This window comes from Lissotriton helveticus, chromosome 7 (genome assembly GCF_964261635.1).
Source record: "Lissotriton helveticus chromosome 7, aLisHel1.1, whole genome shotgun sequence".
NCBI classification, from domain to species: domain Eukaryota; kingdom Metazoa; phylum Chordata; class Amphibia; order Caudata; family Salamandridae; genus Lissotriton; species Lissotriton helveticus.
This window is the reverse complement of record NC_136068.1, coordinates 219,522,541-219,536,802: the sequence shown is the minus strand read 5'-3', so window position 1 is coordinate 219,536,802 and position 14,262 is coordinate 219,522,541. Positions and strand designations below refer to the sequence as shown.

Below are 14,262 nucleotides of genomic sequence, written 5' to 3'. Positions count from 1 at the left end.
CCGCTAGAGAAAGGTAGCGGAGGGATAGAAGAAGGGAAAAAGGTTTGCATTTATATAATGCTTTCTTACCTCAGATGAGGTGTGGAAGCGCTTTTTTTTGCGAGTAGCGTGCTACTCTGGGACCCATAAAGGATTAGTTGTAAATTAGTATAGTTGAATATGAAATTTGAGAAGTGACCATGTTAGTCTGTTATTTTGATTGAGAAGGATAGTGGAGGGATAGGAGAGCGAATGATTTTTTGGGGGGAGGTCATAGCAGGAGGAGGAGGCTTTTGGATGATTATACAAGGAGGGGTAGTGTAAAGGAGAGTCTAGAAGGGTTATTTTGGGGGTCATAGTGGTATGGGGTTTGGGATAACAGAGAGTGGGTGTAGAGGATATATTGATAGAGGTATAGGGTGAGAAAAAGGGTAGTGCATTGGATATGCTGAATTAGAAGAAAGTGATAAATATATAGATCCATAAGTACATTGTGTAGATTAAAGATATTGATAGAAGTACAGGATGAGAACTAGGGTAGTGCATTGGATATGCTTTTCGGGAGGAAAGTAACAAACACACAGATCAAAGTACAGGGAAGGTACATAGATTCACAATGGAAAAAGTACATGTAGACCAAAGATGCACCAGATAAACTCCGGTTCTCAAGTGTTATTGTACTTTACATTTTTTTGTTAACATAATTATTCTACATGTTTATACAAAGCAATACACAAAGATAGGTACACATCTATAGTAAAAATAAATGATTATATACACGGGGATAGGCTGTACATTTCTGTGTATGGTGCTTATATGTGGAAAAAACAATTCTTGAGTAGGTTTCTGAAGATAAAGTTTCGTGGATCTTATGTTGGGGGGGGGGGGGGGTAAAGAGTTGCATAATCTGGCTGCTTGAGCAGAGAAGGATGTGCCACCCATGTTTTTTTCTTGTATCTTGGGATTTTGAGGCGCAGTGCCATTTTACAGCGGAGGTTGCTTTGTTGAATGTGTTTGGTGATTTTAGTCCTGATGAAGAGCAGTCCCATTCCATGTATTGCTTTGTGGGTGATACAAAGCAGCTTGAATGTGGATCTTCTGGCAACCAATGCAGGGCTTTCAAGGCAGGTGAGATGTGGTCTCGCGGTTTGATATGCAGGAGTAGTCGGTCAGCTGAAATCTGAAACCGTTGTAGTATTTTCATGGTCGTTAAAGGTGATCCGTGGTAGAAGCTATTGGCGTAATTAAGTTTGGACAGAACAAGGGAGATGGTAGCTTGTACCTTGTTTGGAAATACCAAATGAGGGAAAATTTGTCGCAGCGTTTTTATAGTGACAAAGCTTGATCTTGCTAATTTGTCCGCTTGGGCATTCATAGATAGCTCGGAGTCCATGGTCATTCCAAGGTTTCTTACTTCCTTTGATACTTTAGGTGGTGATCCCAATTCATCAGGCCAGCCGGCAAGCGGGTCATGATGTTTCCAATCGCCACACGTGAGTATTTCTGTTTTGAAAGCATTCAATTTGAGGTGGCTCCATGTCATCCACTGATCTACGGCTCTGAGACAACTGAAAATTGGGGAGTTTCCAATGTCTTTGGGGCATTCCAGTTGTAGGAGTATTTGTGTGTCATCTGTATAGTTATAGCACGTGAGGTGAAATTGATTGATCAGCACCGGTAATGAATGCATGTAGATGTTGAAACGCCTGGGCGAGATGATAGAGCCTTGAGGGACCCCTGCTATTGTGGAGTATGGTTTGAATGAGAAAGGTGGGTTATGGATGACATTAGTTCTGTTTCGAAGGTAGGACGCGATCCAGTCTAGAGCAGTCCCCTCTATGCCGGCTTCATAGAGTCTTTGTTTCAGAGTGTCATGGTCAACCGTGTCAAAGGCAGCCGAGTGGTTCAAGAGGAGAAGCGCAGCAACCCCGTTGCGGTCTGCTGTGTTCTCCAGGTCATCCCAAGCTGCAAGGAGGGCAGATTCTGTGCCGCTTCCTGAACCGAAACCTGTTTGGGAGTCTAAAAGTATGTCATTCTCTTCAATGAATTGTGACATCTAGGCGAACGCTGCTCTTTTTATCAGTTTGCCCAGGAAAGGTCCATTTGTAATGGGTCTGTAGTTGTCAGGGTTCAGCGGGTCCACATTTGTTTTCTTCAGTAAAGGGCGGATGTATGACTTTTTGAATAAATATTCCGGTAGTTAAGGAATCGTTGATGATTCTTGTTACTGGAGTGGCAGCAGAGGTAGTTAAAATAATAGTCTTGAAAGTAAAATATTAACTTTGGAACAGAAGAAGAACGCTTCAGCTATTTTCGAAAGATATACCCAACCCTGAGGAAGTCCTTTTTGGACGAAACGCGTTGGCTGGGTTTATGTACGCATATCGCATATGACTGAAAATAAAGAACAATTGGAAAAAGGAATTTCAAAACTCCTTGTCCAATACTTTTTGGATTTTATGGATTTGAAGATATTGATTGTATTTCACATATTGTGTATAATTGTATGCTCCTTTTCATTGTTTGATCTGGAAAAAAGTTTTACTTTTATTGTGACTTCTAAGCGGTGGGGTCACGAAAGGTTGAGCATTATAAAGCAATAAACAAATTGAGAACTGTAATACCTGTGCGGCCTACATGGGCCTACACTGCTGACAGTACAACTCTCTATTCATATGGGGGTAGCCTAATAATGGTGATGCTGATAGTGTACCACATTTCCCACTGGAGATCAGGTTTGGATAAGGATGATGTTTCTGCCGCAATATTGGCTAGCCCCTTAAATAAATCACCGGGCACAGATTGGGTGCCCATGGATCTCTACAAGCAGAACATTCAATTGTGTGTCCCTATAATTACTAATGTTTTAAATGCTACAGCATCCTCTGGCATCCCTAACTCCTCGCTGACTGCTACTATTGTGCCTATATTCAAGAAAGGTAATCAACCAGGCCCTCACTGCTACAGGCCAGTCTTGCTTTTAGATTCTGTGGTTAAGATTGTGGCATATTATTTTGCACAGAATTGAGGGCTGGGTGGAGCAAAATGGTCCGTATGTGCCGCTCAAAATGGTTTTAGGGTAGTCCTGGGAACCCTGGAACAATGTTTAAATTTGCACCTTATCATAGAGAAATACATGATGGCAAAGAAGGGCCAGTCTTATCTAGCATTTATGAACCTCAGTAGTGCATTTGGTTATTTCAATTGCTCCAGGCTATGGTATATTTTATTTAATATTGGCCTACCCTTACCTTTGGACGGTTTTCTCCGCGCTTTGCACTATGGGGTCAGCGTTCCCTTAAGATACGGAATAGAGGGGGAATGCACAGTTCCCTTTGGCCTTTTCAGGGGAGTTCGCCAGGGCTGTGTCCTGGCTCCTATTTTATTTCTTTTATATAATATTGGTTTTAACTCATTTTTAGTATCATAGTAGAAGGCCATGCCCTAGATAAAATAGACTTTTATCCCAAACTTACTCTACGCTGGTGATGCCATCCTCCTTTTCCGAACACGGAATGGTCTTAGGGGTCTTACTGACAACTTTGCTGTTTTTATGGACAACATTTTTTTTTTTTTGGAAGAGTTTTATATAGCGCGACCTTGACCCGCAACCGAATCAGGTATCAGAGCGCTTTACATAGCACCAGTTACGTTACATAAGGACACACATTCATTTTTGTTAGGCACTTAGATTTAGAAATGAACATTGCCAAGACCCATTACATGGTTTTATGGATTAGTTGGGGTTTTGCTTTGGCTGGCTGTTGGAGTAGGGGCAAGCCTGTACTGCCTCTGCTGGAGGTCTATAGACTTAAGTGTCTGCTAGTTTTGACCCAAGGGGCAGCCTTATGGGGCTATCGGGACTGCTCAAAACTGCAGCAGGAGGAGAGCCATATTTGTAGATTACTAGGCCTTGGCCCAAGCAGCTTCCATTTTTTTCTCCACGAGGAATTGAGTCTACCTTATGTGGAAGACAAAATAAAACTCTCCCCCCTTCTGCTATGGATGTCTGTTTGGAGCAACCAGTGTACGTCCCTTAATCGTGAGATGATCTTAGATTGCCTAGATTGTGATAATAACCATAAGATCCCATGGCTGGGCTACATCAAGAGCATTGCTGCAGCGTTGGGTGGGCCCGATCTGTTTTGCTCCCCTTATAAACTAGGCAAGGTTGAGCGTTTTAAGTTCAAGGAATCATTTAGGAGATCTGCCTCTTCTACGTGGGACGAAGGCAACTGGATAAACCGACCATGAGGGAACATCTAGCCACCAAAGCCAGTGATAGTCCCAAGCCTTATCTCTCCCTGGTGGGGAATGTTTGGTACGGGTCCCTCCTAAAAAAAAGTTTACCCTAGGCTCAATCTACAGTTACCTTTGCTTTCCAACAGGACAGTACGGCCCAAAAAGTGTATGTTTGCCCCTGTGATAATTTCTCTCTACAAAAGTTGAAGCACTTTTTTTTTGTTGTTGAAGCGATTATGAGCCTTTTCGGCGAAGATATCTATTAACAATTCTCAAAGCTTTTGAGTTTCTGCAATACAGAGCAGCATTTTATTTTCTCTGAATGATGTATGAGCTGGCTGTCCCTTCGTTGAAGAATTTTTAAAAAGTGCTCTTCGCTGGCGTAAAATAATGAATTTTTAGACTGGTTAGGATATGTTATGAGTGTATATTGTTATATATCGATGTTTGCAAATTGTATGATGTGGCTTTTTACTGTTCTTTTATGATTGTTTAATAATCGAATAAAGAGATGCTACTACAGATATGATTTCCCATCACTTAGAAAACTGTGCATTGAGTCACATATATTTCAAATTCATGGTTCAAATGTTATGAAAAACCTTATAAAAATTATTTTTCTTCCGCTGAGTGTATATATAAGCAGCAAAGAAAAGGAACAACATCTTCATTGAAAGGCTGTAAGATTATTGGGGTCAACCGACACACAGAAGGGTCAAGGCACGCTAGTCCTGCAGTAGTCAATACTAAGTGATGAGAGTAATTCTGAACTATGCAGTGGTGTAAAGAACCAGAGATGTGACCCCCCCCCCCCCCCACGCCTCTATAAAGGAATATAATTTCTAAGCAAAATTCTTAAAATGGTTCAGCACTCAACTATCCAATCAATATGTGCATGACACATTCTTTTAGTCCATATTGTACAAATACGAAAAGTCGGGCAATTTCATTTCAGGTAGCCACCAATTTCACGCTGTGATTTTAAAGAAAAACTAAAGAATAAAAGGATTTTAAGAAGAAGGAACGACTCCTACATTTGTTGTCTGAGATGAAATTGTCCGACTTTTTGTATCTGTACAATATGGACTAAAAGAATCTGTCATACACATATTTGATTTGATAGTTGAGTGCTGAACCATTTTGAGAGGATTATTGGCGTGGCGATATCTGACGCTCGGAAACTGATTAAAGCTTTCTGTGTGGGTTTGCTGTAATAAATGTCAGTTACTTCCAACTTGTTTGTGACAGTTTGTAGCTTTAGTTTTCCCTGAAAATGTGCTGTTCAATACAGCTGTAAGCCCCTAACAGTCCAGTGGCTAAGTCTAACAACTATAGTGTGTTTATTCACGCAATGCTTGGCATCCCACAATTTAAAAATGGAACAAGAGGTTTACAAAACCTAATTATAGAAGCACATTTTTTTTTTCTGTTTTAGCATGAATCTCCTATCAAGACGGTCCACTGGATAAAAGCCCCGAATTACTCCTGTATAATGACAGGCAGCTGGGATAAGACATTAAAGGTATGCTCTGGGGAATAAAATGCCTTTTTTGTTTTGGTTCCTCACTAAAAAATTAAGAGGTTTTGATAATGACCTTACCCTCAAGAAAAAGAGGTGTTTTTAAGCCTTTTTCAATTTGTTGCATTCTCCTTTCTTTTTAGTTTTGGGATACACGATCTCCGAACCCATTGTTGTCATTGCCTCTGCCTGAAAGATGTTACTGTGCTGATGTGGTGAGTTAATAAGATCAGGAACATGAAGGAGCTGGCTTTAAACACAATTACTGAAACAATAAATAACTACTCCGTTGTATTGCATGATAAAAATGCAGCTTTCTAGCGAATTTGTGTATCTGTCCATGAGGTCAGTGGTGTGCCCATTATTGTATGTTAGGAGGACAAATTTCTTTGTAGTTTGAGGTGCCATATAGTGTACTTGCATTTTGCACACATTTGTAGCGTTGAGGTTATTTAATTCTTTATTTGTAGTGTATATAGTGGAAACAATCTATTTACACATGATTGATACATTAATTACATAGCCATCTTTCTCAATAGACTAGTCTCAATCGTAATTGGAATACAATAGGAAACGGAAGTTTTACAATAAATACATTGGCAGAATTTATGCGTATCTAATGCCAAACACTTGGATTCAATGTCGACACTAACCTCACCTCAAGGAACACATCACCAAGAAAACCAAGATGACCTGGTGCTAAAAGTGAAACCATTCCTCCCAGTCCGCGACTTCAGTTGTGCTGTCAAACCCTCAAACCCCTGTTTGAGAAATAACAATCTAGGCAATCATAGCGAACATAGATCAATGTCAATATTAAACAAGGAAATTAAGCTACAACAGTAAAGTAAAATTCAGTATTTTATTAGGAATTAAACAAAGAATCACATTTCAAGACTTGAGAAAAGGTTCTAATTAAAAAATTCTACATTTAGAGAATTGACATAATAATAAAAACATTTTATGTATTAAAACATTTCTTTTAGTAAACAACAAGTAAGGGGGAAATGAGTGGCAAGTTGGTACTCTACGCGCGTTTCGGCGACCAGCGCCTTCTTCTGGAGCAGCCACGAATGATTATGATCGAAGTTTTTTGGATGTGTTGAATAAGTTGTTTTGGTAAAGCTGAACCCACATCGATATTCTTTATTTTGAGGGTTTATACTGATAAACTAAAAACAAGTGAGGTTACTTCTGCCGTCCGGAACTTTTAAATTATTGTAGTCAAATAAGGATATCTTGACAAGACGTGAAAATGATGTATCCTCCTGATATGGGGATCTTTGATTAAAGAAAGCTTTTTTCTTTTTACACTTGCATGAGGTGCTTCAGTCTTGGCGAGGTAGTGATATTTGATTCTTTGTTTAATTCCTAATAAAATACTGAATTTTACTTTACTGTTGTAGCTTAATTTCCTTGTTTAATATTGACATTGATCTATGTTCGCTATGATTGCCTAGATTGTTATTTCTCAAACATTGTTTATCCCTGGTCTAGGAATCTGATTCTTTTTGAATACAGGGGGTCCTTGTTACATATACACTAACAAACCCTCAAACCCCTGCCACTGGATGTTGTCAATGGCCTAAGGTAAACCAGTTTCCACACTGACCCCACCCGACATACCCCCCCCCCCCCTACCCCCGCCCTCAAGGCCATCAAACACATAATGGCTGTTCAAGGGTGTAACACATCGATCCCATTCTTGAGCCCCTCTTGCTATCCCGCATGACTAATACATCTAAACTCTGTAGGGTTCAAATAAAAGGACCTTAATGCAGCTCGTAATTAATTAAAATAATTTTTTGATGTCATTATCGAATCTGACTTTAATGCATGGGAACATACAGATAGCTTCCCATTCTCCTGTACTGAATTCTAGCAATGCGCTATATAAACATGCACGTCTCTTTGCCATTCAATGACGGCATATTTTCAAAGAAATAAAAAAGAACGGACGCTGAAAGTTCTCTTCCACCTTTTAATCCTTGTTCTGTAGAATAGTGTTGGCTTCTTTTTGGAGGTGAGTTACCATGCCAGAACTAGACTCTTAAGAAAGTTGGAGACCGTTTGTTATGCATTCATTGATGTCTCAATTTTTGCAAGAAAATTTACGTTTGAACTTCCCAAGTGAATTAAAATTGGAGCAGATATTGTTTCTCAATGGGAGCGAGCTGGGTTTGGTTCCTTGTCAGATTTTTTAAGAGAAGGGACCTGGTTGATACCAGGAGAGATGCAACGAATAATCTCAGGTAATTTTATGTTGTTAAATTCCTATGTTTCAATTTTTAAAATACTGAAACAAGTGGAAGCAAATATGATTGACTCTCCTTCCCAGTTGAGGGATGAGTTATTCTTGATTCCTCAGAATAAGAAGCCAGGAGCATGGAAAAGATGTTTAGTGCAACATAGGGAAATAGATCTGAGTATTATAGCTATAAAAAAATGGAACGATCAAGAAAATCATATTCTCACCTTAAATACCTGGAAATGGATAAATAAGATGAAATTCAGTGTTCTTCGAGGTTCGAATTGGAGGAGAATGATTTTCTATAGTAAATGGCTCCTTTATAGAACTCCTGCCGTCATTTCTAAAATGTATGAGAATGTCAGCGCTATATGTTTTAGATGTCAGCAATATAGTCCTGCTAACTGGTCTCACACTATTGCTCATTGTGATAAAATTGTGCCTTTTTGGAGGGAAATCTTCAAATATATAGAAAAATATTGTGGGATTGAAATTGCTTATAATGCCAAATTAATTCTCTATGGATATGATTGTGATTTTGGATTTTCAGAACAGATGGCTAAATTATTGTTTATTATGATGGCAGTAGCGAGATCCCTGGTGCTGCAGAATTGGAAATCAATACATGCACCATTATTTAATGCCTGGTTTCAGAAAATGAGGAATGTTCGAACTAGCGAATATCGCTATGCACAACGAATTGGGGGGCTGAGGAAATTTGATAAGATCTGGAAATCGTATTTTGCGTAATTTTGGAAGTTGCCTTCTGTATTATTATGATTTTGTACTTTATTGTTTTGCTAATATTGTATTACTCATCTATCTATTGAACATGATTCAAAAACTTCAATAATAAAAAGTGTTTCAAAAAAAAAAAAAGAACTTCCCAAGTGAAGCCGAAACTCTCATAAAACCCTAAGAAATTAAAGAATGACATAGAAAACTGATGTTTAAATGTTTGGCCTCTGAAAAAAATAACATGTACTGTTCAAAATATGCTTCGATGCATCTGACCCAGGCATTGCATTTAATTCTGACCATGTGAAGTTCACTTGCTGTGTTGTAGGTTTACCCCATGGCTGCTGTCGCCACTGCAGATAGAGGTCTTATAGTTTACCAACTAGAGAACCAGCCCTCGGAATTCAGGAGGATAGACTCTCCTCTCAAACACCAGGTAACTCATTATTGTAGTTAATAAGAAATAAGCAAATATAATCTCTCTTCATTAAAGAAATGGTATGAACCTTTGCACACGTCAAATAATTGTGCATCTCTACATGTTTTGTCATCATCTGCATAAAATCATTACCAATCTGGATCGTGAAGGTGTAAAATTCCTTTCCAAACTTTAACTTACCTGTTTTTTCTTACCAGCATCGCTGTATTGCCATATTTAAAGACAAACAGAATAAACCCACCGGATTTGCTTTGGGAAGTATTGAAGGGAGAGTGGCGATACAATACATCAACCCGCCAAATCCGTAAGTCTGGGCGAACTCTTTTGTTTTTGCTACCTTTTGCTTGGCTATATTTTAAAGGAATTTAAAGGTATCCTCTGTTTGCTTTTTAGTACGAAAGATAACTTCACTTTTAAATGCCATCGTTCAAACGGAGCTAATACAGCACCACCTCAAGACATCTATGCTGTGAGTTTTTCTCTAGATAATTTTGTTTCACTTATGTAAAAGTTACCTTTTTTTGAAAATCAGGAAAATTGAGATTTTGTCATCACTGCGCCTAGCAAGAATACAAAGATAGAATCCCATATGTGCAGATAAATTGCTTTTTGTTCAGCTGTTGGAGGAATATTAGTGCATTTCGTGCAGATTGTTTATTTCTTCAAGAGACTGTTTCAATACAAATCCAATCATCAAAAGGTAAATCTCTACACAATCAAGGAGAGAATGCAAAATAAAAATGTTGACCGTGCCAGCAACAGTCGTTCTAACCAATCATTTGAGATGTAGGCAAGTTCCTCTGTAAAAAAAAAAAAATTCTGATCAGCTTACCACTGCTAATGCAACATGATGCACCCTCGACCGAAACCAAATGTACTGAATCTAAAGTGTGCTTATGCAGTATCTCATCAAGGCAGTGAAGAGGCCTCTCCTTAGCATATTAGTGAAAATTAGCTCTGCTTATGGACAGTGGACTAAAATTTGCAAGGCATGTTTTTTTGTGAAACTGCTTGCACCAACCCACCTTTGCCCCAATCAGGGGAAGACAGAGTTTAACGCCAAAGGGTACTATGGGAACCTGTAGTTATATTCAAAGGCACAGAAAATTGGTTCAGATTCCTGTTTCCATCCTTTCTGAAAGAAGATGACATCAGGCAACCTCATTCTGCCAGACCCGCATGCAGAAAATGTGCCCTGCTTCTCATCGATGCAGGATTTAGTGCTGTTTATTATGTCTGTGTTGAAAGTGTCAGACTATAGACTAGTCTTAAGGTATAGCATGTTCCTACGGTGGGCACTGGCTAAGTTCTGCTACTTCCGTAATGCCTTACCTTTGCCTCCCTGACTTGCCTGTACCAGATACCCTTGTTGCGCTCCCCTCCGGAAGTCACTGATGTTGTGTACCATTAAAATATATATACTCACAGTCAGGCCACAGAAAGGGCACAGAGTTTAAAGAGGGCAGCATAGACTTCACGACGCCATGTGGTGACTTTTAAAAATTAGGCCTTGGATTTCCAGGTTATGTTTTAGTGGTCTGCGCTTAGAAATGCCCACCTTTAGTCTGAGGAAGTGTGACACTCCTCTTATTTACTGGAGGACAGAGCTATAGACCTTTGAGTAAGGAATCTGTGAATTTCCACTCTGGCCAATTAATTGTTGTGGAATTAATTGTAAGTGATTTGTTATGCCTTAAAGATATATATGGTTGGCTCTTTTTGCGTGATTTTAGTCTTTTATCCATTTGAATAAATTGGGTGGTGTCTTTGAAGGTCTTACACAAGTGAGAGAAGGGGCGATAGTTTATAAAGTTGAAATGTGCAATAAAATCTTTTTCCTTCTGTATCTCTAATTAGGAGTTGTGTGTGTTTCATTTCTAGTCTTGCCTGGCAACACATTCTTTTTGATGCTGCTGTAAATTGGCGAGAATAATCCTTCCTTCAGAGTGCTTTAAATATTCATTGTGACAAGCAAAATCGTTTTGTTTTCTTTGCTTACAATGTGTACAATTTGGTAGGCCTCATTTTACAGTGCTCTCACTACACCAAAAATGGTGATGTTACTGGACCTAATGCTGCCACAAGCTCACCACTTGGAATTCTGACCACAGATGATTTACTAGTCTCATTTCATCAGCCGATGTGTAATACGGATGGACCACATCCCTCCTGATCCCTTACAGCTTACACCAACCCAGAATGAAAACTGACATTCCCCAGACACTAAACATTTTCAGCGTCCTATCTGACATGATGCCATCCTCTTTTATTGTACACAAAATGGAATTAATTTTTTTTAACTTGCTTTTTTTGACTGTCGTTTGTTGCTCTATTCTAATTAAGCTTTCATTTGTTGTGTTTTCTTGCGCAGGTGAATGGTATTGCATTTCATCCTGTCCATGGCACACTAGCAACAGTTGGCTCTGATGGAAGATTCAGCTTTTGGGATAAAGATGCAAGAACTAAACTTAAAACATCTGAACAATTAGATCAGCCCATCTCTGCTTGCGCCTTTAATAATAATGGAAACATATTTGCATACGCATCCAGCTACGATTGGTCCAAGGTACGACAAAGTGGTGCTCATTCACCTTCTTGTTACAGTTCTCTCAAGTTCTCACTTGCATGTTTATACCACTGACCTACTTTCTTTGTTGATTGTATAACCTTCATCCGAACAATTTGTTGAAAACAATAATTCGCACTAGAGGGTGACCCAAACTGCTTTAAAGGAGGTCTGTGAGGCTGCAAGTAGCCATTAATTTATTTGAGAAAGAGTGAAATGAGTCACTTTCAAAATGAAGGGAAGCCCACACGCTAAACCTAAAGAACAAGTGCTTGAGGTTAGCAAGAGCTTAGAACATTTAAATTCTTTAAATTCTCTTTTGCTGGCAGTACACAAATAAATATAAAACGCCTGATACAACATGCGTAAGCAGTGCCATCCTACGTTCACACTTTGCTAGTTCTACAGTTGAGAGACCGTTTTTTCATACATATACATTTAGTAGATACAACCGCTGTGCATGTGAATGGTAGCATTAACCACGCATTCCTGTGCCTAGTTTTCTTCATGAACACCACACTGGCATCAGCTGTCCATAGAGGCATAAAACCATTTTGCTTATCAAACCATTCCAGAGAATCATCTTTCATTTGTAAATATCCTTCTGGGTCTTTGACTTAAGGTCTTCCTCCACCATAGTTCTTTCTAGATGAGCCCAATGTTTCATGTCTGATACCCAAGACGTTTGCAACTATATAGTGAACCCATTCCTCTCATGGCTATGCAGCATCTTGCAAGTAGATGGCCTAGGGCAAGAATCGACCTTAGAACATGTTTTTGTTTCTTCTAAATAGTAAGGATCCTAGGAGGTATATTTTAGTAATGTAGATTTTCCCCATTTCTTAAATCTTCCACAGAACTAGATCTTAGCAATAAATCCAAGGAGATAGAATAATCATAATCTACTCTGGTTTCTCACAAAGCCACACTTTCACCTATCGTGCCAGGCCTTCTTCCAGCTTCTGCACCAATATCCACAGGAACCACACTTCCACTCACATCTTAATTTTTTTTTTACCTCTAAGCATGTAGAAACACGAACCACATCAGTGTGGCTCACTGGTTAGAGGAGGCAGACCTGGAAGCAGAGGTCAGCCCGGGACCAGGGTTCAATTCCCGGCTCGGCGGGGTCTTGAGTCCTAAAATGTACATGGACTCGACAATTCTCGCTCCGGTGCCTACTCGATTCACGGGTTCACACTCTGCGACTCTGGGCAATAGCTTGCTTAATCTCCACAACGGCCCCTCGCGGCAGGATGCCTGGCTTTCACCTTGCGGATACCCTGCCGGGGTTATCTCACAGGGGAATACCAGGACGGGTTCCCTAAGCAAGCGCTTAGAAACCGCTCGGTGATTTTGCGCTATATAAATTCCTGTACATTTACATTTGTACATTTACCCGTTCCACACATTATCATTAACATTCTTAACAGCCCTGACCACCTGCAGCCGTCTTGAAAACCAGAACAAACCTTTTTTCATCAACCGTGCTTTGACTTTTACCTAAGCATCTACTTTAAACTAATCACCTCCTAAGTGCTACAACAAGAAATCCCTATTTATCACTTCCTAATTCTTTGGCATATCCTTACAATTATCATCTTTGCCATACACATTCATCCTGACTTTGACCCCAACAACACTGTTCTCCTCCTAATCATTTCATAGACAGCCTTCCTAAAAACATCTGTATATAACTTACTCACAGCTATCCTCCGGTTTGAAACCTCACATACTGCTAACTGTATTCCCTAGTTCAGCACATGTTCCACCTTTACTCTAGACCATAGCTCTTATGGAAATACATAGAGGTATGGAAATGTTTAATTATTCTTTTCAAGAAACAAACTGGAACTTTCGGGTGGCTCCAGATCCACAAAGAGAACCGGCACTCTGCTGCTCAAGCCCAAGAAATTTAAGAAGCTTAAAACGTACAAACGTTCATTCTCTGGCATCGCCCAGAGAATCTGGAACTCCCTCCCAGTGGATACAAGACTAATTCCCTCTACTCTTTCCTTCATAAGGGAAGTCAAAAAGCTACTTTTGAACAAACTGCTCTAATGAACTATGCGCTGAACTGAACTTGCTGTTGGGCTTCTATTGCCTCTAAGTGATCGTTTATTTTAACTTTGTGTCTGACTGGCTCTTTATGTATATTGTCCTCCTTTTTCGCTATCACCCTCCTGCTTCCTTTCCCGACCAATCTCTGCTTGCCCCGGTGGTATATCGACTAACTTTCCATAATTTCTCTCTCCGCTCTGATACCCTCCGGGGTCATGTCCGCGCTATACAAAACTTTTTTAAAGAAAAAAGAAACCTCTCTAATTTCCACTAAGCCAAAGTGGAACAAGCATTGTCAGTCACAAACTCCTTCAGAAGATCTCTCATGAATAGCCTTTAAAACTTCTGTGGCAGTCTGAATGTACACCTGTATTATTAATTTAACTCCATGCTAATATGTTCTATTCCAAACTACACCAACGTTATCAATATCCATAGACACCAGGATCGTACTGTAAACTCTAGATACA

General features: G+C 39.6%; 1 protein-coding gene across 2 annotated transcripts in view; it reads left to right on the top strand.

Annotated features, from left to right (window-relative positions):
• Positions 1-14,262, top strand: part of RAE1 (ribonucleic acid export 1) — a 134,467-nt gene that overhangs the window by 103,634 nt on the left and 16,571 nt on the right. For both annotated transcript variants that reach the window (XM_078651974.1, XM_078651975.1), the window contains 6 exons: positions 5,657-5,743; positions 5,884-5,955; positions 9,055-9,162; positions 9,363-9,469; positions 9,559-9,634; positions 11,537-11,731. In XM_078651974.1, the coding sequence (XP_078508100.1) occupies positions 5,657-5,743; positions 5,884-5,955; positions 9,055-9,162; positions 9,363-9,469; positions 9,559-9,634; positions 11,537-11,731 (645 nt within the window). The remainder of the gene's footprint in view (positions 1-5,656; positions 5,744-5,883; positions 5,956-9,054; positions 9,163-9,362; positions 9,470-9,558; positions 9,635-11,536; positions 11,732-14,262) is intronic.